The sequence below is a fragment of the Primulina eburnea genome, chromosome 9, assembly GCF_022965805.1.
Source record: "Primulina eburnea isolate SZY01 chromosome 9, ASM2296580v1, whole genome shotgun sequence".
Classification (NCBI taxonomy): domain Eukaryota; kingdom Viridiplantae; phylum Streptophyta; class Magnoliopsida; order Lamiales; family Gesneriaceae; genus Primulina; species Primulina eburnea.
This window is the reverse complement of record NC_133109.1, coordinates 27472256-27496877: the sequence shown is the minus strand read 5'-3', so window position 1 is coordinate 27496877 and position 24622 is coordinate 27472256. Positions and strand designations below refer to the sequence as shown.

The window sequence follows — 24622 nt, the reverse complement described above, 5'->3', positions numbered from 1 at the left end:
AAATATTCATAATTAATTTGACAAAGACGTGCTTTGATAGAAATATTTTTTTTCTCAAAATTTTCTTAGAAATAATATGTTTCTTACTATTCCAGAAGACATTTGGAAGATGATTAAATATTTCTAATATGAAAATTTATTATAAATCAATACATATAACAGCCAAGTGTACCAATTAAACTTGTTTTCTCTTCTTCCCCCACAGGGTTTATCCCAGAAACCCTAGCCCCACTCGATGCATCTAGATGCAAAGTCCTAAAATCTGCTAATTCCTTGGAATATGACGAAGATTTACGGTACAGGGGTGTACGATTTCCGGCGCCACCGGGTGGCGGAGTACCCGGAGTCTGTGGACGCCTCGCAGCCGCACGAGTCCAACAAGGGATCCAACTTGTCTGGTTCCATTACTTTCAGTGAGATTCAAAGGGACCGTTTAACCAAAATAGCGGCTGCCAATTGGGCGGTAAACGCGGACTCAGGCCTGAAGAAGCCCTTCAGCGAAGAGCTTGTCAAAGAAATTTACTATTCCGAGTTAAAAGTCAAAGGTAATTTGACTCGGTACAGTTCATGTGCGGTTTATTGCTGGCTGTTTCTCATGCAGAGGCGTTAATACCCCGAGTGTTGTTGGTTCTTTTTTTTTGGTGGCTTCGTGTTTTTGGAATGTGAATTTGGCATTTATTCTGCCTTTTGTGACAAATTACGTCGCAGCATAAAAAAGTGACGTGCATTATCACGATGAAGATTACTTTTTGGGATAACAAAATTTACCGTTTGTAAAAGGGTGCTAGACTAGTATATTATTATGATCATTTTAGCCCCAGATGGCTGTAACGTTTTCATTTGGATGCAGTTTGATATGAGATTGCTGCTGAAATATGATATGTTTTGTTTCATGTGTTTCTGTCACTGCTTCAAATATTCTACTTTGTTAAATGACTATTTAGTTTACTCTCTTTTTGTTTTCTTATATATTATAAAGCACCATGTGTGCTTTTTTTGAGGAAATAGATTAGGTGAAGCAAAAACTAATTGCGAGACACGGAAATTCTTAGAGCAAATACTACTGAGAAGAACCGTAGAATGTGGTTTCTACTTCTTTTGGTTGTTTTGCAATTTTAAATGGATAAAAGGAAGTGTTGAGTGTGATCCCAACTTGTAAAGTATTGGATGAGAATTTGCAATTACCAGTGTTCCATAAAATACATTTTCTTTAAACGTTTGATTTCTTCTTCTTTTGTTTGCGTTTTCAAACATATTTTGTGGCCTTTTAAAAGAAATGTCGTTCAATAATTTGTTGACACATTTCTCATTTCCCAGAGCCCAAAATCTAGGCCTCCTCTGCTGAAACTGTACAATTGAAATATGTTGAACTTCTAACATATTTCACAGTACCCTGGGGTAGTGCCGTAGTGTTGTGCCATTTTTATGGATGTTTTAACTTTTAAATATAAATTATCAATTTTCCTGTAATCCGATACTCATGCCTGTGCATTGACTAGCCATAGTTATTGTGTTGTTATATAATGATTATAACATTAAATATTTTTTGAACTTAGGCGGTAGAATTCCAGTACCACTGCAGAGAGTTATGATATTAGAAGTGAGTCAATACTTGGAGAATTATCTGTGGCCAAACTTTGATCCTGAGACTGCTTCTTTTGAGCATGTGATGTCAATGATACTTATGGTCAATGAGAAGGTACATATATAGGGATTTCTCTGTTGATACATCTTCTTGGTCAACCATTTGTACAATCACTGAACATTTTTTGCAGACACGTCCTGGATGTAAAACAATTTTCACAACGAGTTGTGTTTACACGATTCCATTTTAAGAAATAGTGTTAAATATTATTTTTGCTAGCAGTACATAGGTGAACTTTATTAATGTCCATAGTGAGATGGACATTTACTTTGATAACGGGAATACAGGAGTTAATTTGGAAGAACGTGGCATCTCCGGCAGAAGCACTAGGCGGTGTTTTGGTTGAACTGCAAGTATTGGGTATAATGTATTCACTTGTCCAGATAATTTTTTCCCTTACTTTTTTTCTGGAGCGGGGAATGAGTCTCGACTCTCGAATAAGGTTCTATTTGGCTGCGGGATTATAATTTCATTTCTGGCATACGCCTTTTAACTCTGACCTGCATTAGGCCAAGATGAGATTCTTATGCTTGCAACTTGTAAGAAGGAAAACGTGCCTTGTCCATGATCCTTGGTTAGGAAGGACTTGAACATTTTACACTTTAAACTTGCAGTTTCGAGAAAATATGGCTGCTTGGATATGCTTCTATAATAGCAAGGAAATGTTTAAAGCATTCATTGAGAGGGTACTTCGGTTGAAAGAGGTATGCTGCACTTATAACTTAAAAATAAAAATGTTTTCTTTTCCTGATTTTTCATTCATTATACCATTATTTTCAGAGTGATAGTATGTTGGTTGATCTTTTAATTTTGTATTTTTTTACTTTTTTCGTCTACATCCAATGAAAATCTAGTTCCGTCAATATCTTATACCATGTAAGTGCTGTGAATCTACATGATAGTTATAATCTATAGATTCTTTGTGATTTTTGCGTATGATGCACCGACTAGGAGAAAACGTTGGAGAAGGTTTTATCTGCTTTAGAATATATGTTTATTCAGTCTATTAGCCAATAAAATCCTACAAAACAAGTTGGAAATTGGAATAGTGGTTTTTGAAATGAGAGGCAGGAGTATATACGATGAGTAGGTTGAACAATTGGTCTGAGAAAGACATGGATTTGCAGAGAAAGGCACACTTTTTCTGTCCAACACCTAAAACCTCTCTCCAGATAGTCTAGCCTTTTCTAAGTAAGTAACAATGACACTTTTTCTCCTCTTCAGCAATAGGGGCTATGATGTAAGGATGATAATCAGAAGAACTATTAGAGAAAACCCCACCCCTTCTAATCATCCTCCCAAAACCGTCACCCACTGTCCAATTAACATGATTTTTGAATATGTTGTGTAAAACTCTAATTGCTTTCCGTGAACATGTAAAAGACATTCTTTGGAAATCCCCAGCCTTCAATTCCGCAAAAGTCACCATATATTTTGATGGCTGTAATCCTATGTCAAAACGAGTCCTCGTGTGAGGATAAACTCTACAGCCATTCGCAAAGTAGCGCTTTCCATGAACATGTAAAAGACATTCTTGAATTTGTTGTGTAAAACTCTAATTGCTTTTCATGAACACGTAAAAGACATTTTTTGGGCATCCCCGGCCTTCAATCCTGCCAAATTCACCTATATTTTCATGGCTATAATCCAATGCCAAAACGAGTTCTCGTCTGAGGGTAAACTCTACAGCCATAAACAAAGCAGCGCTTTAGTGCAAGCATGGAAATTCGTGATAGCCAAATCTTAATTCTCCTTGTTTTTTTTTTGCTTTGCAAACTTCTCTCCCATTAACCATATTACTGGATTTTGACTCATCTTAGCTTCTCCAAAGAATATTTTCCGTAAAAATTTCTGTTTTAACTACCACACTACAAGGCATCTGAACATGGATCTTCAATTCATCCTCAAACCAACTAACAGTAATAGTTGCAAAACATCATCGAAATATCACATTTTGCTTAAATAGTTTATGAATGAGCCTACCTGTGGTCAAAATGCGCATGTTTTTTTGTTACTTTTTATCTGTTGTACTATTGGACCAGTAGTTTTGAGTGCATGACTTCCAAAATCTGCTGCATTATGGAGAAATTCCTGTAATTGCACCTTCATCATAAAAGTTACTTATCTTGAGGTATAAAGATGCCTTTACCGGTGGTGTTGATTGTTGAAGCTGCATTGTTAGATAGGATAACTTGGTGTTTGCGACTGCGTTATTGAATCTGCATTGTTAGACAGGATAACTTGGTATTTGCGTTAATTTTTTTTTTTGATAGGAAACATATATTTATTTAATTATAAGAGTCCATTACAAAGGAAGCGGACGAGCTTTCCGCAAAATAAAAGATAGTACAACAATCAAATTAAAACGATACAAACTTTCATTCCCTAACCACATCTGAAATAGCTAGATGACCTAGTTCTTTGATATTCCTTGTTGACTGCGCCACCCTGAATTTCAGTAGTTCCCAAACTTTGTCCTCCGAGCTAGACGAGTCATTGAAAATTCTGTTGTTTCTCTCGAGCCATAATGTCCAGAATGTGAAATGAACGACCGTAAGTTATTCACGATAGCCCCCTTTCGAAATCCCGGATCTATGATAAACATATCTTTGGCCCTCCTCGGAAAAATCCAAAAGAATCTCAACTCTTGCATCACCTTAAAAGTAATTGCGTTATTGAAGCTGCATCTTTTATAAGCTTTCCTTACCCTCTGTTGGTATCTTTTCTTCTGAAAACGTAGTTTGCCATTGGAACTACCAGCTTTTTCTTAACCGACTCTTTTTCATGTTTTTTAGTTGCCAACTCTGGTATCTGCTTCCTTTTCTTTTACTTTTGTGGTCATGAGTCTTTGCGGCCATCATACTGTAGCTGTGTTCGCCTTAATTCCCTAAATTTGGTATGTGAACAAAGAGGCAGTCATTGTAAATGCATTTCTTAATATAAATCTGAAACCTGCAGTGTTTTGCTTCCTGATCAGGTAGAAAAATAGTTAATATGCTGATGTATGCTTGCAGGGAAGAGTCCTAACTGTTGCAGAGAAGACAAATTATCTACTTTTTATGATAAATGCCTTTCAGGTATTGTGTTCTTTGATATTTTCTTTCCTTCCAAAATCTGCGTTGCAATTCACTTCCTGTTATTTTCTGAACTTGATTTCGTGCTAATAAGTGAAGTCCTGTTTGAAATGACTTCTTTTCTAATTGTTTCTCACAATTAATTTTTGTTTGATTCTTGAATTTTGGATGTTTTAGTAAATATGCTGAGTCGAAATTTATGGTGTTTTTTAATTGAATTTGCGGCTGAGCATCATGAATCGTTTATTTACTCACTTTAAAAGGGGCTGCCTTTTATTTTTTTCTTTTGTTATATTGCTGTTTTATACCTTACCATGCTTTAAACTACCTGTTCACCATCTTGACTATAAACATGTTTTGAGCGTCTAAACAAATCTCATATTGCTGTCTCTTATGTTAACCTCAAGGGATGTGTGTAGTATTTAACATTCATCTTTGACCACAATATTACTTTGAACTAAATTTTTCATTATTTCAGAGAAACATGCTATTATTATAATTATGTTATACACTTATACACTCTAAAATATACAATGATTGAATTTTAAAATGATTTTGTCTAACTATTTCAGACATGATTTGGCATCCACAGTAAAAATATAATTTCCCAAAATGAAACCAATATACATTATATTTTCCCAGAACATTCTCCCAAAATATCTTCCGAAAGTCTTATCCCAAAACTCCTAAAACAAGATCAAACATTGAGATTATATTTCTTGTAAAATGAAAATAATTCTAATGCTTGCCATTTTCTGTTGCATAACGTTGATAGAGTCTTGAAGATGAAATTGTTAGTGAAAAGATTATGAGATTAGCGAGTCTTGAGTGCTGGCATAGCCTTTCATATGGCCGTTTTCAGGTATGCTCTGTTATATTGTTTTGACTGACTTGGGAAAATGAGTTACATAAGATTTCCAACTTATTTAATAAATTCCGTGATATTTTATAATTTTATCATGTGTTCTGCTTGTCTGTGTTTCAATGGGCAATAGATGGAACTTTGTCTTAATGAATCTTTAATCAAGAAATGGAGAAGAATTGCAAAGCGGGCAAAGGATGCAGCTAAACGAGGGGAACCTTTTGATCCCACAACAATGGTAGAAGCAAGATTCTTGCGTAACCTCATTGAGGAGTTTCTAGAAGTATGCCTTGCTCTGTATCTTTTGTGATCTTTGATTGAATATTCAACATACAAGTAATGCAATTGTCTCTTCTGTCAACTTGATTGTCAGGTACTTGATTCTGAGGTTTTTCCTACTAAACAGCGAAATGACAAGGATAACGAGCTGGTTGATATAACTGGGATGAATGAAGGGGATGGCGCCAGTATTTTATATTGTGAGAGGTTTATGGAGTTCCTTATTGATCTGTTGAGCCAACTACCAACTAGGAGGTACTGTTTCACAGTGGAATGTTTCTATCATATAAGTTTCCCCCTTCATCAAGCTTGATAGAAATGATTGTGCTGATCTTAATTTAATAGCCACCTGTATTTTCTCCAGTTGGATCGGATGAGTGGACTAAATCAAATAATTGTTTTGAAAACTCCATATCATTTGGAAAAGAGAATGTAAGATAATGAATAAAAACCTTGGTACATTCATCGGTCAATTTCAGAATACATTCAATTTGCTAGTTCGGGTCATGTGAAGTGAAAAATGGTGTATGGATATTCTTTGCTTCTCATCCCAACTATGTTTCGTCTGAATCCTATACTAGCCAAGATATGACTACCATTAGAGACTAAAACTATTAAATATCAGCACCTTGTGTACAACTAATTTTTATGGTGATGAAGGGGTAAGTTTTCTTGGGTTTTATCTAATGTTCGAGTTACACTTCCCTTCCCCTGGATATATTTTTTTATAAATCACCTCTTCAACAGCTTACGCATCACATGAGGTGATTGTTGACACAATATTAAACCCAATCATCAGTGAAAGTCCTAAATTTGAGTCTCACATCCAGCCATTGATAAAGATGAGTCTAAGCTACTCAGTTTTTAAAATATGGTCCCGTGCATGTCGCAGGCATGTTAGAAACCATAAATGTTGAATTTCTCACCTCTCCGACTGTTGAATCTTTTGGAGGTGGTGGTGGTAGTTCATTAAATCTTGGGCAAGATGGTTCCAATTCACTTTTTGAGATTTGACTGATGATGATTCTTCATTAATGCACATTGAACTGAGAAAGAATCATTAGTGAAATTCATAATTTTCATTTAATGGTAGGACAAAGGTGGTTTGGGAGTGGGGGATATTTGTCTCAGGAACAAGGCATTGCTTGGGAAATGGTGGTGGAGAGGGTCGGTGGAAAAAGGCTCGATGTGGAAAAAAGTAATCAAAAGCATCTATGGATTACAGGAGAATGGATGGGATTTGGGGTTGGCGGATAGAGTGACATTCAGAAGCCCCTGGAAATTCATTTCTCGGTCTTACCAGGCTTTCCATCAACTTGTCAGGGTAGTGCCTAAGCAGGGTAATCTTATTCGTTTCTGGGAGGATATTTGGGAGGGAGATGTCTCGTTTAGGGTAAGATTTCCTTCCTTGTTTCGTATTTCTGTTTCTGTCAATCTTCCTATCAATCAATTCTTAGATGTTGTCAACTGTGGGGGGGGGGGGGGGTGGTTCTATCATTTGGGATGTCAGATTTAGAAGAGATCTTACAGAGGAAGAGGTTCGAGAATTTTCAGATTTAATGGGTGTCCTAGATAGGGTCAGATTGAACTTGGGTATTGAGGATTATAGAATCTGGTTGGGAGATCCTTCGGGGTTGTTTTCGGTTAGTTCCTTTTATAATTCCTTCTTTTCTATTTCCGATTCCAACTCTGTTTGTTGTTTTAATAATATCTGGAAAATACACGTCCCACAAAAGATTAAGATTTTCTCGTGGATCGTGGCATTGGGGAAGCTTCCTACGTCAGATTCTATGCAAAAAAGATGGAAGAATTGTTTTCTCAGTCCTCAGTGGTGCTGTTTATGCCGGAATGCTGACGAGAATCAAGATCATTTGATGCTGCATTGCTCTTTTTCCACGGGTTTATGGTCCAGAGTTTTACAAGAGTTGGGCTTTCAATGGGCAACTCCGAGGCAAGCAAAAGATCTATTCACTTTGGAAGTCGGCAATCGATTGCACAAAAGGCTTGGCAAATTCTGGAGATTGATTATCCATTTTGTTTTCTGGTCATTGTGGCTGGAAAGGAACAAAAGAATATTTGAAGATGATGCGGATTCAGTCGAACAAGTATGGGACAAATTGAAATACAGAATCGCAGCTTGGGCAGCAAATTTGAAAGAGTATCGGCACTTAGGAATCTCTGAATTAATTAGGGACTGGAATTATGTGTCTTTGTGATAGTGTTGTTAAGGAAAATGGGTTACAATAAAATAATATTGTAATGTAGCGGTCTGTAGGGGCTGGCTTTGCTAGCACACATAACTGTGATGCGGATTTCTTATCCGCACTAAGGATGTAACCTAAATTATCTTAATATATCTAGTTTCTTATCAAAAAAAAAAAAATAATTTTCATTTAATGGTTGGAAAAAAAATTAATTATGACGGGTTTGAAAATGATGCCTGGAGTGCTGGTTTATGTATTATTTATTAGATTCCCAGTTGTTTTGATATAAAATCCTTTAGTTGCATGGAAATAGAAGAACAATTACTATACTCTTAATTATTTATGAGATATGTTGCATTGGATATTGAATGTCCTTCCTATGTTAATTTACTCTGATGAGTTAGCTTCATTAATATTCACAGGACTGTATTGACGTGTCACAGGTTAATTTAACCATTCTACTGTGTTGTTATGTTTATATATTGGGGAATGATGTTTAATATCTTCAAAAGTAGGTGATATCTGGTCTGAGTTCTCCTTATGGCTCTTGTAGGTCAGTGTGGGATATGATCAGCAAATGATATCAGATGTGTTATTTTCATTTGTTTTATGTGTGGGGTACACATTAAAAGTGTGAAAATAAACACTCTTTGTTAATTAATTAGCAGTCTCAGGCAAACGGTTTCTTTTCAACCATCTAAATGATGCTTTCTTGAGGGTTAAATGGCGGGAACTTGGCTTTTATCAAATGATTTTTTTGTTGTCTATAGTCAAGCTTGGCACATAATATTCAATTGTGGTCATACATTGAGCTTGGATAGTCTGGAACTTAGAGACTAATAGATACCCATCATTTTGTGCTTCCTTGAAATTGATTTTCTGTTGACTAGATCAATGGCTAGCCCATGATAAATTGTTGGATGTATTAACTGGCTGACTTGCCTCGATGTCATGAATGCTCTTCAATATTTTATACCGAATTTGTGGCAGTTTTATGAGAAGCATGTAAATTTTTGTGGCAGTTTTTCATAATGATAATAATTTTGTACATTAATATCTTATTCCATCCACAAATCATCTCAATGACAAACTTACGACAATATGTTTAGCTTTTGTTTGTGAGAATGTAAATGTTGCAACACTGTTTTGATACCATTTTGTAATATTTACCCTGTTCTAATGATTTGGATTGAAATTTCCTGTACTACATGATATCTTGCAATTTTGGGACTCCTGACATTAGCTATATATTGCTCTTTACACTATTACACTCCATTTTCAACATGGTGTTACTATGTAAGTGGCATTTTGGGCCTTAAATGGCTGAATTTACTTTTTACTGCATTGTTTCTGTCGAATACTTTTTCAACATCACATGATTTTCATAGTGATGTGTGTCTATTTACTTAGCAATTCCATTATCCCGTTTTATTTATATCTTTTTTATGCTCAGATTAGTCAGGCCACTTGTTGCTGACGTTGCTGTTGTCTCCAAATGCCATTTAAGTACTTTGTATAAACATGAACAAGGGAAGCTCTTTGCGCAGTTGGTTGACTTACTACAGTACTATGAAGGTTTTGAGATTGATGATCAAAAAGGTAGACAAATGACTGACGATGAAGTCCTTCAAGCTCATTATAAGCGCCTTCAGGCTTTCCAACTTTTTGCATTTAAAAAGATTCCAAAGGTATGCATGCATACTGTGTGAATGGAAGGAATTGTTGTTATTTTTTCTGCCCCCAATGAGCCAAGAATAAGAGGGAGGTCGCACATACAAATTGTTTGAAAGGAATTGTCATTTTAGGAAAAGTGGTTGAAACGTTTTAAAAAAATTGAGTTGTTGTACTGTCATCAGTTATAAATTTTTGTAATCAGTTATAAATTTTTGTACATAGCAATTACTCGATCATACAATTAGTAATAGAAATTGTCAGATGTTCAATATCCACAAGTTATAGGCATGTACAGTTATTGAGAAAGGATCGTTGGGGAGCAATAATTGCTCCTATAGAAAGAGCTATCAGAAATTAGAGTTTGGATTATTTTGAAGTTTAAAATATTTGACAGACTTTTACCATTAGCTATAACACAAATCGTGCTGGTGAATATTGTAATTGTGGAGATCACATGATATCTAATTTCAAAACTGACCTGTTCACACTTCACACTGCACATCATTGAGATTATACTGAGTTCCTTGGGTTTAGTAGGATTGTGATTGCACAATCCATCCTAGTGAACCTCGTTTTTTCAAAGTTTGTTGTGTATAATAAGATTACGAATACAATAAAATTGAAAGTATAAAACTTGCCATTAGACTCTATTTCCAATCACCAAATCCCAATCCCAACATTGAATCAAAAGCAGCAGCAGCATCAATGTTGTGTTCTTTCTTTGTTTCCCTTAGTGTGTTGCTGCTGTGTAGATTTTTTTTTCTTTTTTCCTTCCCGGGTGTTTTGAAAGGGAAGATAATTTTTTGGTGTTTTATCACTTGTACATGGCTTGAAAGATGCATTTTCCTGAACCGTTGTTACATTATTGAAGTCATCATCTTCATGTTTTTTAGATTGTTCTAGAAAGTGACAATCTTTTAATTTCAGCTAAGCTTATAGTTGATGCAATGTTCCAAAAGTTGAGGAACATCCATTTAATTACATCTTCACAATGATTGATCTATATTAACTGATTGAGTAATTGTGTGTTGAATTGAGTCCGGGCTCCTGAAAATTGGACCTGAAAACTTCTTCAAAAAATCTTCGTGAATTGTGAACTATGAGAAATTGACCTGTTTTGTCTTGTTCCATATAAATAGCATTATCATGCTGATAAGCAACGCCTTTACAGCTTATAAGAGAAATTCCATTATCCAGTGAAGTCTTTATTCACATCACGAAGATGTGACATACAGTATACAACATATTATGTTGAAGTTCTTTTTGTGCTTAAATTTCATATCTTTATGTGTGTGTTTTGATGATATATTGAATTATAAATTTAAAACCTCAATTCATGTGTGTTGTTGTATCTTTTGGTCAACAAGTCCTCAAAACAAGTTAAAAACATCTTAATATTGTCAATCCTGATTTGAACATGGATGCTCGTAGAAAAAAAACAAATAACTTCTTTTTTTATTTTGGGGAAGATATATACTCTTAAATATTTCATTTTCTTTTTGTAGTTGCGAGAACTTGCATTGGCCAACATCGGTGCTATTGATAGGCGTGCGAACCTGGCAAAAAAGCTCTCAGTACTTTCTCCTGAAGAGCTAAGAGATTTAGTCTGTGGTAAGGTTAGTATGGTTGCCAATCATTTCTCATGTCACATACCACCAAGTGCAAGATTATCACGTCTTATTTTGTACAATCATCGGTCAGCTATCATAAAACAGATGCTAGTGTTTATGCATTTTAATATAGAAACTGTTGCACCCAAGTGGGTTATTTTACATTTTTTAACAGAAATTGATGTTTGAATGAAAAAGATGCTTCAAAAAGCACTTACACGACAAAAGCGGCTTCCAGGATTTTTCTTCTCTTTATTTTTATAAAATTGAAAAAGCTCATTTTTCAGTACGTGTGTTATTTTTCATGCTATTACATTCATTTTAAGTGGTTGCTTTCTGATTTTTCTTTTCTTTTTTGTTTCTGAAACTGCAGCTCAAGTTGATATCTAAGGATGATCCATGGTCAGAAAGAGTTGACTTCCTGATAGAAGTCATGGTTTCGTTCTTTGAGAAACATCAGTCTCAGCGAGAGGCAATAAATGCTCTTCCACTATATCCGAATGAACAAATAATGTGGGATGAAAGTCTTGTGCCAAGCATCAACTACTCTGGGGAAGGCTGTTTGGCACTTCCAAAGCTGAATTTGCAGTTTTTAACTCTTCATGATTACCTTCTTAGAAATTTCAACCTCTTTCGCCTTGAATCAACTTATGAAATCCGTGAGGATATTCAAGAGGCTGTCCCACACCTTCTTGCTTGCATTAATAATGAAGGAGAGACTGCTTTTCGTGGTTGGTCAAGAATGGCCGTACCTATTAAAGAATTTAAGATAACTGAGGTTAAACAACCAAACATTGGGGAAGTTAATCCATCGGCGGTTACGGCTGAAGTTACTTTCAGCATTTCCAGCTATAAAGCACAGATAAGATCAGAATGGAATGCGCTTAAGGAGCATGATGTTCTATTTTTGCTGTCCATTCGCCCTTCATTTGAACCTCTAAGTGCTGAGGAAGCAGCCAATGCATCTGTTTTGCAGAGGCTTGGTCTTCAGTATGTGCGTGGATGTGAAATTGTTGAAATACGTGATGAAGAGGGAACTCTCATGAATGATTTTACAGGGAGGATCAAACGCGATGAGTGGAAGCCTCCTAAAGGAGAACTAAGAACTGTGACTATCGCACTGGATACAGCACAATATCATATGGATGTTTCTGATATGGCAGAAAAGGGTATTGAAGATGTGTATGGCACTTTCAACATATTGATGAGGCGGAAACCAAAAGAGAACAATTTCAAAGCAATTTTGGAATCCATAAGGGATCTAATGAATGAATCATGTATTGTTCCTGATTGGTTGCACGACATATTTTTGGGTTACGGAAATCCTTCAGCAGCGAAATGGACTAATATGCCAGACCTCCTGGAAGTTGTAGATTTTAAAGACACCTTCCTTGATGCTGTTCATGTCAAAGACAGTTTTCCGAACTATCAGGTTTTTGTCTTGTATACTCCCATGATATGAAGCGCTGTTGTCCATTATAGTAGTAATATTCAATGAACTAGAATGCTAATCGTACCTTTTTCACTTCTTCTTGGTAATCGTGTTCAGGTTTGCTTTACAAATTCAGATGGTAGTATGAGCATGCAACCTTGTCCGCCCTTCCGTATCAAGTTTCCAAAAAATTTTAACGGCAATCTCCATTCTCTTTCTGGCAACGAGATTGCTAAAGTATCTTCAACGGATTCTGCTGCTTCGGCAGCCTCTGATTCTGATAAAGAGAAGCTTCTAGTTGAGGCTTACATTCCTCCCGATCCAGGTCCGTATCCCCAAGATCAACCGAAGCAGAATTATGTGCGGTTTACTCCCACACAGGTGCTTGGATACTTTCGTTGTTATGGTTTATTCTGTTAGTTATTGATCTTTCCTTTTGCCTTTTTCCTACTCTTGTTCTTCCACATGACGTAACCTCTATTTTGAGGTTTTTTCCTTTTATTTTGGTGGTTTCTGAAACTCTTGTTTATTTATGGAATTTTGAAATTATTAAGTTGTGTTGTCGTCGTTCTTTGATAAAGATGGACAGCTTTGGAGAAATCTCCATGCTACTTTGAAGTTTACTGTTACCATGCATGCATCTCATTATTCATGCAATATGGATTCAGTCATCGTCCATCATTTACTTTTCCTTCTCTTTTTTTTGCTTATGATGTTTGCCTTGTAATTTAGAAATCTTTTAAGGGCTTTTGTAAATAAGGCAAGTAAACCATGTTATGTGCTCGTGCTGATCGTCTCCCGCCTTCTCGTCCTTTCCACACAAAAAAAGAGGAGGAAAATATTAACGAATGAAGTGGATCAGTGAAAGTAAATCAATTTCCTTCTGAAATTTTATTTTACTTGAGATATGTTGACCTAGTTTTGATCAAGTTATGTTGAAACTTTTGAAAGAGTGCCTTCCTCAGTGTTCTTACCCAATGCGAATGGTATTGTCCTTTGATGCTGGGTTTGCTTGAACTTCACATCTGGTGATAATTTGATTTTTGGGCTTGTATGTCTATATACACGTGCTCATCTGTATAAACTTTTAGATGTATGTCGGAGATTTTTGTTCGTTTTTTCACGTTCAGCATTAATTTGTTTGTCTAGCATATTGTTTGACTTGTACCCACATGGAAATCTAGAGTTAAGACCTACAACAGCGTTGGTCACCAATACTTTCTACTTAAATATGGCATGATTTGGGAACACTGTTTTAAAAAAATTATAATTTTAGCATCCTAAGCTTCTGTAAGGTTAGCAGGAGCTGTGGGTTGTTTTTCTTGGATTTCATATAAGTTTGTGGTTTGATGATATTGTGCTAAAAATTGCTTATTGATACTGTTTATTAATTGGCGTAATTCACATAATTGACCTTATCTTTTGATGGGTGATCGAAGCAAACGAACTAGGACAATTAATATGATGCATTCAAGTATCGTATCCAACGGAGATCAACGATTAAATACTAGAATATGAATTATTTTTTCTGATTTAGGTAAATATAATTCAAGTAAGATGTGATAATTTAATTAAAACTAAATTAAACAATTAAAATAAATTAACTAAAGCAAAAAAAAACGAAACTAGAGACGAGAGAAGATTAATTTAGACGAAAATTCAAATTCTTAAAAACTACTACTAAGAGGTGCAACGGTAGCAAGTCAAGTTTATAAACCATGTGTAAAATTCAAATTCAATTTTCAATAAATTAATTATTTAATTCACGACGAAATTCTGAAAATTATTTATTAAACTATTTCTCGAATTAATAATCCATGAAATTTCAATTTTTCAACCTAAAGTCTCACATTAAATCAAATAGGCAAATACTATTTCTAGTTAGTCTAACCATGTGTTGATTGATGTAATGAAGCAAATATTGATATATAGCCTTCATGTTTTAAATTTACCAACAAATATGCAATTTAATTGGTCAGATTAATAGAACACATGATAAACAACATCAAGCAATGAATCAAAATAAATAATAAAATCGAATCAAATTCAAAACATCAAAATAACTTGTCTTGGTCCTATCCTGACCCTAGTCCATAAAAGTTTACTCCATAAATTCAAAACAAAAGTGAAAACTCGTGTATGAAAACATAATCAAGAAAGAATAAGAGGAATTCTCAATGATTTTGGCGTGTTGAGGTCTTCCTCCAACTCCTGTCTTCTGCTTCTATCTTTTATAGGATTCTTCTTCCTCTCTGTTGCTGTCTTCTGCGTAAAGTCTTCTTCCTCTTCTCTCTCTGTTCATGTATGTTCACCTGCTGAACGCAGCCTTTTATCTCTTTTTTTTGATAAGAAACTAGATATATTAAGATAATTTAGGTTACATCCTTAGTGCGGATAAGAAATCCGCATCACAGTTATGTGTGCTAGCAAAGCCAGCCCCTACAGACCGCTACATTACAATATTATTTTACAGTAACCCATTTTCCTTAACAACACTATCACAAAGACACATAATTCCAGTCCCTAATTAATTCAGAGATTCCTAAGTGCCGATACTCTTTCAAATTTGCTGCCCAAGCTGCGATTCTGTATTTCAATTTGTCCCATACTTGTTCGACTGAATCCGCATCATCTTCAAATATTCTTTTGTTCCTTTCCAGCCACAATGACCAGAAAACAAAATGGATAATCAATCTCCAGAATTTGCCAAGCCTTTTGTGCAATCGATTGCCGACTTCCAAAGTGAATAGATCTTTTGCTTGCCTCGGAGTTGCCCATTGAAAGCCCAACTCTTGTAAAACTCTGGACCATAAACCCGTGGAAAAAGAGCAATGCAGCATCAAATGATCTTGATTCTCGTCAGCATTCCGGCATAAACAGCACCACTGAGGACTGAGAAAACAATTCTTCCATCTTTTTTGCATAGAATCTGACGTAGGAAGCTTCCCCAATGCCACGATCCACGAGAAAATCTTAATCTTTTGTGGGACGTGTATTTTCCAGATATTATTAAAACAACAAACAGAGTTGGAATCGGAAATAGAAAAGAAGGAATTATAAAAGGAACTAACCGAAAACAACCCCGAAGGATCTCCCAACCAGATTCTATAATCCTCAATACCCAAGTTCAATCTGACCCTATCTAGGACACCCATTAAATCTGAAAATTCTCGAACCTCTTCCTCTGTAAGATCTCTTCTAAATCTGACATCCCAAATGATAGAACCACCCCCCCCCCCCCCCCCACAGTTGACAACATCTAAGAATTGATTGATAGGAAGATTGACAGAAACAGAAATACGAAACAAGGAAGGAAATCTTACCCTAAACGAGACATCTCCCTCCCAAATATCCTCCCAGAAACGAATAAGATTACCCTGCTTAGGCACTACCCTGACAAGTTGATGGAAAGCCTGGTAAGACCGAGAAATGAATTTCCAGGGGCTTCTGAATGTCACTCTATCCGCCAACCCCAAATCCCATCCATTCTCCTGTAATCCATAGATGCTTTTGATTACTTTTTTCCACATCGAGTCTTTTTCCACCGACCCTCTCCACCACCATTTCCCAAGCAATGCCTTGTTCCTGAGACAAATATCCCCCACTCCCAAACCACCTTTGTCCTTTGGTTTACACACTTGTTTCCATCCGACCACATGATAGTGTTTATCTCCAACATCTCCATCCCACAAAAAATCCCTCATCATTTTCTCCATCATTGATGCCACCTTTATTGGAACCTTAAAGAGTGACATGTAAAAAGAAGGTAAAGCACAAAGTACGGCTTTGATCAAAATTGATCGACCACCTCTCGAAAGGAACCCCTTTTTCCAACTTGCCAATTTCTTGGACATTTTTGATAGAACAACTTCCCAGAATTCCACTTTGTTGGGGTTCCCTCCCAAAGGTACCCCAAGATACCGTATAGGCCAACACTCTTTTCTACAACCCACCAACATAGACAAATCTTTAACCTCGTCGTCCGCGCAATTCATTCCCAACACAACGCAGCCTTTTATCTCAACTTAATAGGCCTAATCCTCCGAATTTTGAAACCCATGTCAAGTTCAAGTTTGTGATAAGATTGTAGATATTTTATTTTTATAATACGAGACTTCATTTCTATCAAAATTTGCCCAGTTTTTTTTCCAAAACTCCAAGATTCTTACTTTAATAAAAATAATAATATTTTATTTCGTTTCTTTTGTTATTTTGTTGTCTTTGAAGTCTTATACAATCACCTTATCTCCAAAATTAGACTTTTTTCATCTTCGTTCAAATCTACAAATAAGATAAAATGAAATTAAATAAGCACAAAATAAGGAACGAAAATTCAAGGTAAACACGAAAATGAAATCCCTAAAATTCGATAGGATTTAGACATCAATGGCTTAGGTTTGTGCTGAATCATTCAGCATGTTGAGACATTTGCTTACTGCTTATATTTCTCATGTAAAAATCTCGTGTTTTTGTGCAAAAATATTGCGTTCATGGCTGGAATTGACACTTCAAACTTCAATTAAAACTTCATTGTTTCTTTGATGGGTTATTTTGCAGATTGAGGCAATCATATCAGGAATTCAGCCTGGATTAAGCATGGTGGTTGGTCCACCGGGTACGGGAAAGACGGATACAGCTGTGCAAGTCTTGAACGTGCTTTATCATAATTGCCCTTCTCAGAGAACATTGATAATTACCCACTCAAATCAGGCTTTGAATGATCTTTTCGAAAAGATAATGGAGGTAACAAAGCCATTGAGAGGATCCCCTCTGCAATGATAAACTTTAATTGCTCAAATTCATTTTTAAAATCATTTTAGATGATATTTTTATTTCATTTTTGAGTTTCTGTTCACATTGTGCTCATGGTTTTAGAGGGATGTACCTGCTCGATATCTACTTCGACTTGGTCAAGGTGAGCAAGAATTGGCAACTGATCTTGACTTCAGTCGCCAAGGCCGTGTGAATGCAATGCTAGTTCGGCGATTAGAACTGCTTAGTGAAGTGGAGCGCCTTGCAAGATCTCTACAGCTGCCTGAGGATGTGGCATATACATGTGAAACTGCTGGATACTTCTGGTTGCTTCATGTGTACTCTCGCTGGGAACTTTTTTTAGCTGCTTGTGTTGAGAATCAAGACAAGCCATCATTTGTTCAGGACCGATTTCCTTTTAAGGAGTTCTTCAACGATACTCCTAGGCCAATTTTCACGGGTCAGTCCTATGAAAAAGACATGCATGCAGCTAAAGGTTGCTTCCGGCACCTGCAAACTATGTTTCAAGAGCTTGAAGAGTGTAGAGCATTTGAGTTGCTCAAGTCAACAGTTGATAGATCTAACTACCTGATGACCAAGCAGGCGAAAATAGTGGCAATGACTTGCACCCATGCGGCTCTAAAAAGAAAAGATTTTCTGCACCTGGGATTTAAATATGATAACTTGTTGATGGAAGAAAGTGCTCAAATCTTGGAGATTGAAACTTTTATTCCAATGTTGCTCCAAAGGCAGGAAGATGGCTATGCTAGGCTCAAACGTTGTATATTGATAGGTGACCATCACCAATTGCCTCCTGTTGTGAAAAATATGGCTTTCCAGAAGTACAGCCATATGGATCAGAGCCTATTCACAAGATTTGTGCGGCTTGGAATTCCATATATTGAGCTCAATGCACAGGGCAGAGCTAGGCCAAGTTTAGCAAGACTTTACAATTGGAGATATAAAGATCTTGGTGATCTTCAGTTTGTGAGAGAGAACGCTATATTCCATAGAGCAAATGCGGGATTCTGTTATGACTATCAGTTGGTAGACGTTCCTGATTACCGTGGGAGGGGCGAGACTGCTCCATCACCCTGGTTCTATCAAAATGAAGGAGAGGCTGAATATATTGTAAGCGTGTATATCTACATGCGATTACTTGGGTATCCAGCCAACAAAATATCCATATTGACTACATACAATGGTCAGAAACTTTTAATTCGTGATGTTATCAACAGAAGATGTGTCCCATTTGACTTCATTGGACCACCTCACAAGGTAAGTTATATATCCATTTGTGCATTAGACTTGCAATTGCTGAAATGTCCAGAGTATAGATGGGCACCATGCTGTTTAATGTATCTGCAGAATGTTGGATAATTTCTTGGTATTGTTGTGTCTGTTTAGAATATATCTGCAGTTAGAAGCATTCTCCTTTTCGATGCAAAATGTTATCAGTCGACTCGTATTGTGAATATATGCTAGCTCTCAACAACTTGCTTGAACTTGATATGGGATGGGGATTGTCTTTAAGCAGCAAGCTGATGCTAAATTTAAACAATGCGGAATCTGGGAGATTTAGCTATATTAGCATTCAAACTGATGGATGATCGGGGTCCTTGTCACTCTGCATTCTCTTGCAATCTGCTCTTGGTTGTAATTTTTGTTAATTATCGCTTATGATCATATTTTATACTCTAGGTAACCACCGTCGACAAATTTCAAGGACAGCAAAATGATTTTATCTTGTTATCTCTTGTTCGTACTCGCTTTGTGGGCCATCTTCGTGATGTGAGAAGATTGGTTGTCGCAATGTCACGCGCTCGATTGGGGCTTTATGTTTTCTGCCGACGTTCGCTGTTTGAACAATGTTATGAATTGCAGCCTACATTTCAGCTTCTTCTTCAGAGGCCTGATCTTCTTGCATTGAACCTAAGCGAGGTCGATGCAGTCACTGATCGTCATGTTGAAGAAACAGGTCCAGCCCAGCTTGTTAGTGGAATTGAAGAGATGGCCAACATTGTAAATTACAAGATGCATCATGTCTATCAGGTACTGTCCTCTTTACCTCAGTTCTAGATTTTACGTTGTTTGGTGCCTTTTTCCTCATAGCATATATATCATTTATTCTTTACTATTGACATTGAAACTTTGAAGTGTGATAGCCACTTTTATCCTATGTTTAACCGTACAACTTACAGTAGGGAGTCCAAGAAACAAAACTACTACAATCTGTATGTGCTTTCTTTTCCCCTTTTTTACCTGGATGTTCCCCTCAAGTTCTTACATCTCTAACCTATACTTTACGACCCTGGCACATACCCTGGTTACGATTGCCCACTGTTTTAGTTACCTCTGACATAAAGCATTCGTGGGCAGTAACATGTGAGCTATATGGAGTATTATGTGCACATGTATGGAATCAATCTCATTGCATCCCCATATTGTGAGACATGCTGCGACAATCTCACGGCAGTCATTCGAAACTTTATTAATAATTTTTAAAAAACTGTGTATTTCTAACTTTTTTATCAATTCCTTCTTCACCCTTCGATTAATCCTTTATTTGATTTCACCAGGAACGATTAATGAGTCACCAGTTAAATCAATTTCCTGCCAACCCCCCAGAGCAAGACTTTGTGGGCATTAATGCGCAAGAAGAAAATGGCCTACTGGATTCAGAAGTTTCTATGCGGTCAATGGATATAGATATTCATGGTTTGGCAAATGGGGCTGAGAAGGATATTCTACCTGATGGCAACTCAAATGATGTATCAAGTCCAGAAACTTATGCGAAACAGGATGGGGATAAGCAAATACAGAACGATTTAAATATAGAAGCTGATGTGGATATGCAAGAAAATGATATAAATGGAGGAGCACTTGAAAGCAATCTTGGTGAGAACATGATGGATAAGTAGACAAACATCAATATAAGTCCTCGGCTAGGCTGGTTTCATAAAACGATACCAAATTCTCTCCAGAAATGGTGCAGTTCTATCTAGTGGAAACAATTTTCTTTCAGTCAGTTGCTGAAGGTGATCAATGCAACTACACAGTAGAATGGCGTGTTGTAATATGCAAGAGGTTGTGCTACATTTGGAATTCAATCATGCAAAACGATTGGGATTGCAACCCGGATAGGCACCACTTTATCTTAGTTTGGTAAAGATGTTTTTGTTCTGTTGCTTGGAGAGGGATATTTAAGATCATTCTAGGTACAAACTACCAGAAAGATCAGAATGTGTCAACCTTCTGTCCTTGACTTGGCGATGCTACTTGCCATGAATGTTAATCTGGTCTGCATTGTCGTTCGCCTAGGAGATGATATTATCAGGTTAACCGCGACATTTGATGACCAGTTAATCTACATTTGTTGTTGAGTTTTGTGCAAAATATCTTCTTTAGTTTATTCGTGAAGCATCATACTAATATAAAAGCGGGTAACCTGCAGTTCGCCCTGAATTTATAGATATATCTTCTAACTTGATGAATGCTGATTGCTGTTATTGTATGAAACTCCACATTTCCATTGTCGATGGGATAATATTTAGAATCTATCAAAACCCTTGGCTTAACTCCTAATGCACGTGAATTTGTGATGATTTTGTTTTTTATTATTTCATCCAGATATTGCATATTTCCGTCATTTCAACTATAGTAGAAATAATTATTTATAGATTTTCCCGAAAATGAAACCGGTTCATTTTGTTTTTGTTTTTGTTTTTTTTTTTAGAGTAGGTCTCATGTGAGACCGTCTCACGGATTTTAATCTGTGAGACGGGTCAATTCTATCCATATTCACAATATAAAGTAATACTCTTAGCATAAAAATAATATTTTTTCAAGGATAACCCAAATAAGAGATCCGTCTCATAAATACGACTCGTGAGACCGTCTAACATAAGTTTTTGCCTTTTTTATGATGGAGTGTTGAATTCTGACGCAAATTATGATTTATCGTTGCTAAAATTAAGGTTAGTTAAGGTGGGGTCAATGTCATCGAACTTTCGATAAATCCCGGTACTTGGGATCTTAGGGATGATGACATAATCTCTATCGATCCCATTGGATTTCACGAGGAGAAGAAGGATCTGAGAAAAAAAAAAAAAAAAAAAAAGATCATTTTGAACTTGTGAAAAGCATGATTGAAGATACGAAAAAAAATTCTCTCTCTAACTTGAATTTAGATATGGATTCCAATAAACATGTTATCGGATCTTCCAATTGGGCGGAGATTGGGTCTGGCTATCTTGGTAAGTGAGATATATAATATAAGGGTAAGATATATAATATAAAGATAAATTGAGAATGTTGAATGTTTGATATAATTTTGATATCATTATAAATTTTTATTTTTGTATTGCTATAAAGATTTTTTGCACATGTAGATATGGGTGGGTGTTTGGGTTCGAATATTGGGTATTTGATTAGGTATTTTTTCCTAAAATGTCAGGTTAGGGTTTGTACCCAAATTGGACGGGCTGGTGTCGGACGATAAAACTATACCTGACGTATATTGAATATATTTTTAGGTTTTGAATTTTATAATTAATAATTAAATAAATATTACTCAAAAATATAATGAAATAAAAAAGACAGATCGATAAATATTACTCGAAATTTTTGTATTTCAAAAGGGAGTGCAGCCATTTTTATTGAAAATGTTTTCAACTTTTAGAAAAAGAAAAGAAAAAAAAAAGAAGAAGAAAATTTTGGATACACGACAATTTCGGGTCAGGTTAGGGTAGCAAAAATGGCTACCCGTCCCGGAAATCCTGAACCCGACGTCCACTTAATTTCAGAACTTTAACTATTTTGGGTAAAAAAAAATAAATTTTCAATTTGCCATCTATATATTTTTTTTTCATCTATGACAAAAACAACTTTCTTTTATATAGAGGTCATTGCAGTTTTTCAAATATATGATGGAGCGTTATGTAGTTAGAAATCAAATTAATCAACTTTTAAATCTTTGGAGATTATTAACAAGAGGAAGCCACAAAACAATTATAAAAATATACAAGCATGAGATGTGTTGAAAGGATGAATTCTCCATTCAGTTAACTCAGTAGCCAAATTTGTTCAAGAACATACCTCATTCGCTAACATATCCTATCTTCTGTCATAGCACATGAGCACTCCATTCGCTTGAGATATGACAGATTTTGTTTGGCTTTTGTCAAACTTATCATAAGAACAAGAAGCCCTTTCTTTTCATTGCCAAATCTCCACTAAATTTTCAAGAAAGATCTCCAAATCTTTTGAACATCTATTTTTACAAGAACAAATTGAACAGGGGAGATTTGCACGAATAGGTCGTCTTTGCAAACAATTAGAGGTTCTAGTTTAGAAAGAAAGAAAAAAAAAAAAGAGAGATAATTTACCCATATTTATCAATGCAACTGCCCGCTCGTCTCATCAAAACCCACCTAAACATAAACCAGATTTTATAAGACCATATTTCACCAGATGGGAGATCACATGACATGACACAAACATATCATTCTAAAGCAAGTCCAAGATTTCAGTTTTTGGTAAAGTTCAGCCAACTCCAGAGTCTACTCTTTCGGCCAAATCGCTCCTTCAAAGTAAAAAAAACCACATCATCAAATGTCCAACGGTGATCACTGTATGTAAGAAACGAACCAGCTAACCTCAGCATCATGAAACACCTTTTTCTGCTTTTGAAATATGTAAAAAAAATCAAGAATGAACTTGGATTAAATGCTTAGATTAGAATCAATCAAAGCAATCAAACATGAAACACAGCGTACTCGGTTGAGGTAAGCCTGATCAACCAGTAAATGGGAAAGAGTTAGGCCATTGAAAACATATTGGAACATCATTTAGAACAATCAAAGCTTTTTATTTCATCACAAGGAATATAAAAAATCCGAGAAAACCGAAAACAGAGAATCAGTTCAGCCAAGAAAAGAAGATAATCTAGCCATTATAATAAAGTCCAGGATCAAGAAAAATAGAGATCAGTTGTAATTCTAACTTTAAACAAAAGAGGCAATTTGCAATGAAAATGGCTAGCTCATCAAGCCCTGACAACCACAATGTTGTTGGGGTTGATGCTCTCAATGTAGTATCGATCACCAGAGTTCTGGCCGACAAAATAAGGACGATTAGGAAGAAACGCGAGATAGCCCGCAATCCCCACGGAATATCCTCCCTTCACTTTCTCCGCCACGAATCCTTTCACCCGACCATTTTTCTGATGTATTTTCTTCATCTCCATCCACGCTCTGTACTTCCGGAACTTCCGCGGCAGGAGGAGCTTTTCCTCGCCCTCCACGGAATCGTCCTGCCCCATCGCCTCGCTGAACCGGACGGCGGCTCGCTCCTTCGTCCGAGGATCTCCCGTCACTAAATCGATGAAGCAGCGCTCCAGCATCTGCATCTTCACTTCGGAATTACCGGAAGACGGGTTGAGAAACCCGACCCGGTTCGAGAAACTGGTTTTCTCGGGGGATTTTGGAGCTCCGATCAGCTCGTTGCCGGTGCATATTCTTGGCGGGCCCAACCCGGCATCGATGATGTAGGTTTCATCCCTCAAGCGCACAACTTTGGCCTGCAGCGCATTCCCGCTGCGCAAGAGGAAGCTGGAATTGGATCTTGGGAACAATCGGCTCATATACCCGCTCATCTTGTTGAGTGGTGAAGTGACGGGCTTTTAGGGTTCGGTTTCAGTTAGAGAGCTGCAACACAAGATTTTAATTACGACTCCATTCTCGGATCTAGGGATGCACACTAGACTGTTTTTTCGTCAAATATTTGATTTGTGTTCGAGTATATCGAATTCGAATTAAATTTGAATATTTTTTAAAAAAAATTGAGTTGAATTTAAATTCATATTATATTTTTCGATAATTTATAATTTGTTTGCTCTCTGGCTTCAATATTTTTAGTTTAAAAAATGATTGTCTATTAAACAAATATTATTTCTGGCATTTATCTTCGAATAGCTCACAAACATATTAGAATATTTTGACTTGAGCTCGAACTTGAGTCCTGATACCGGAAAGAAGCCATCAATACAAAAATATATTATATTATGCAAAACCATACTTGAGAACTAGTT

The 24622-nt window shown here is 36.3% G+C and overlaps 2 protein-coding genes across 5 annotated transcripts; one reads left to right on the top strand and one right to left on the bottom strand.

The window, feature by feature from the left end:
• Window positions 1-180: 180 nt before the first annotated feature.
• Window positions 181-20719, top strand: LOC140841421 (uncharacterized). The gene is made up of 15 exons (XM_073208823.1): window positions 181-545; window positions 1557-1699; window positions 2260-2349; window positions 4660-4722; window positions 5495-5581; window positions 5715-5864; window positions 5955-6115; window positions 9518-9752; window positions 11244-11354; window positions 11722-12780; window positions 12898-13161; window positions 17338-17523; window positions 17656-18810; window positions 19234-19584; window positions 20112-20719. The coding sequence occupies exons 1-15, from the start codon at window positions 281-283 to the stop codon at window positions 20451-20453; spliced, it is 4662 nt and encodes a 1553-aa protein (XP_073064924.1). The 5' UTR covers window positions 181-280; the 3' UTR covers window positions 20454-20719.
• Window positions 20720-22893: 2174 nt separating this feature from the next.
• LOC140840482 (small ribosomal subunit protein bS1m-like) lies at window positions 22894-24295 on the bottom strand. 4 transcript variants are annotated; one of them, XR_012120003.1, is made up of 3 exons: window positions 23537-24295; window positions 23190-23213; window positions 22894-23116 (listed from the first exon to the last, which is right to left on the bottom strand). XR_012120003.1 is itself a non-coding variant. In XM_073207667.1 (2 exons), exon 1 carries the CDS (start codon window positions 24185-24187, stop codon window positions 23579-23581), a length of 609 nt encoding a protein of 202 aa, XP_073063768.1. In that variant the 5' UTR covers window positions 24188-24295; the 3' UTR covers window positions 22894-23216; window positions 23537-23578. The 4 variants fall into 4 exon arrangements, 3 of the variants coding, with proteins under 3 accessions (XP_073063768.1, XP_073063767.1, XP_073063769.1); XM_073207667.1 differs by having other exon boundaries at window positions 22894-23216; XM_073207666.1 differs by having other exon boundaries at window positions 22894-23213.
• Between the last annotated feature and the right edge of the window lie 327 nt (window positions 24296-24622).

Coding starts and splice junctions, on each gene's coding strand:
- LOC140841421 (XM_073208823.1), top strand. CDS start 281: ATGACGAAGATTTACGGTACAGGGGTGTACGATTTCCGGCGCCACCGG. Junction 11,355..11,721: donor GAGATTTAGTCTGTGGTAAG/GTTAGTATGGTT, acceptor CTGAAACTGCAG/CTCAAGTTGATATCTAAGGA. Junction 13,162..17,337: donor TGCGGTTTACTCCCACACAG/GTGCTTGGATAC, acceptor GTTATTTTGCAG/ATTGAGGCAATCATATCAGG.
- LOC140840482 (XM_073207667.1), bottom strand. CDS start 24,187: ATGAGCGGGTATATGAGCCGATTGTTCCCAAGATCCAATTCCAGCTTC.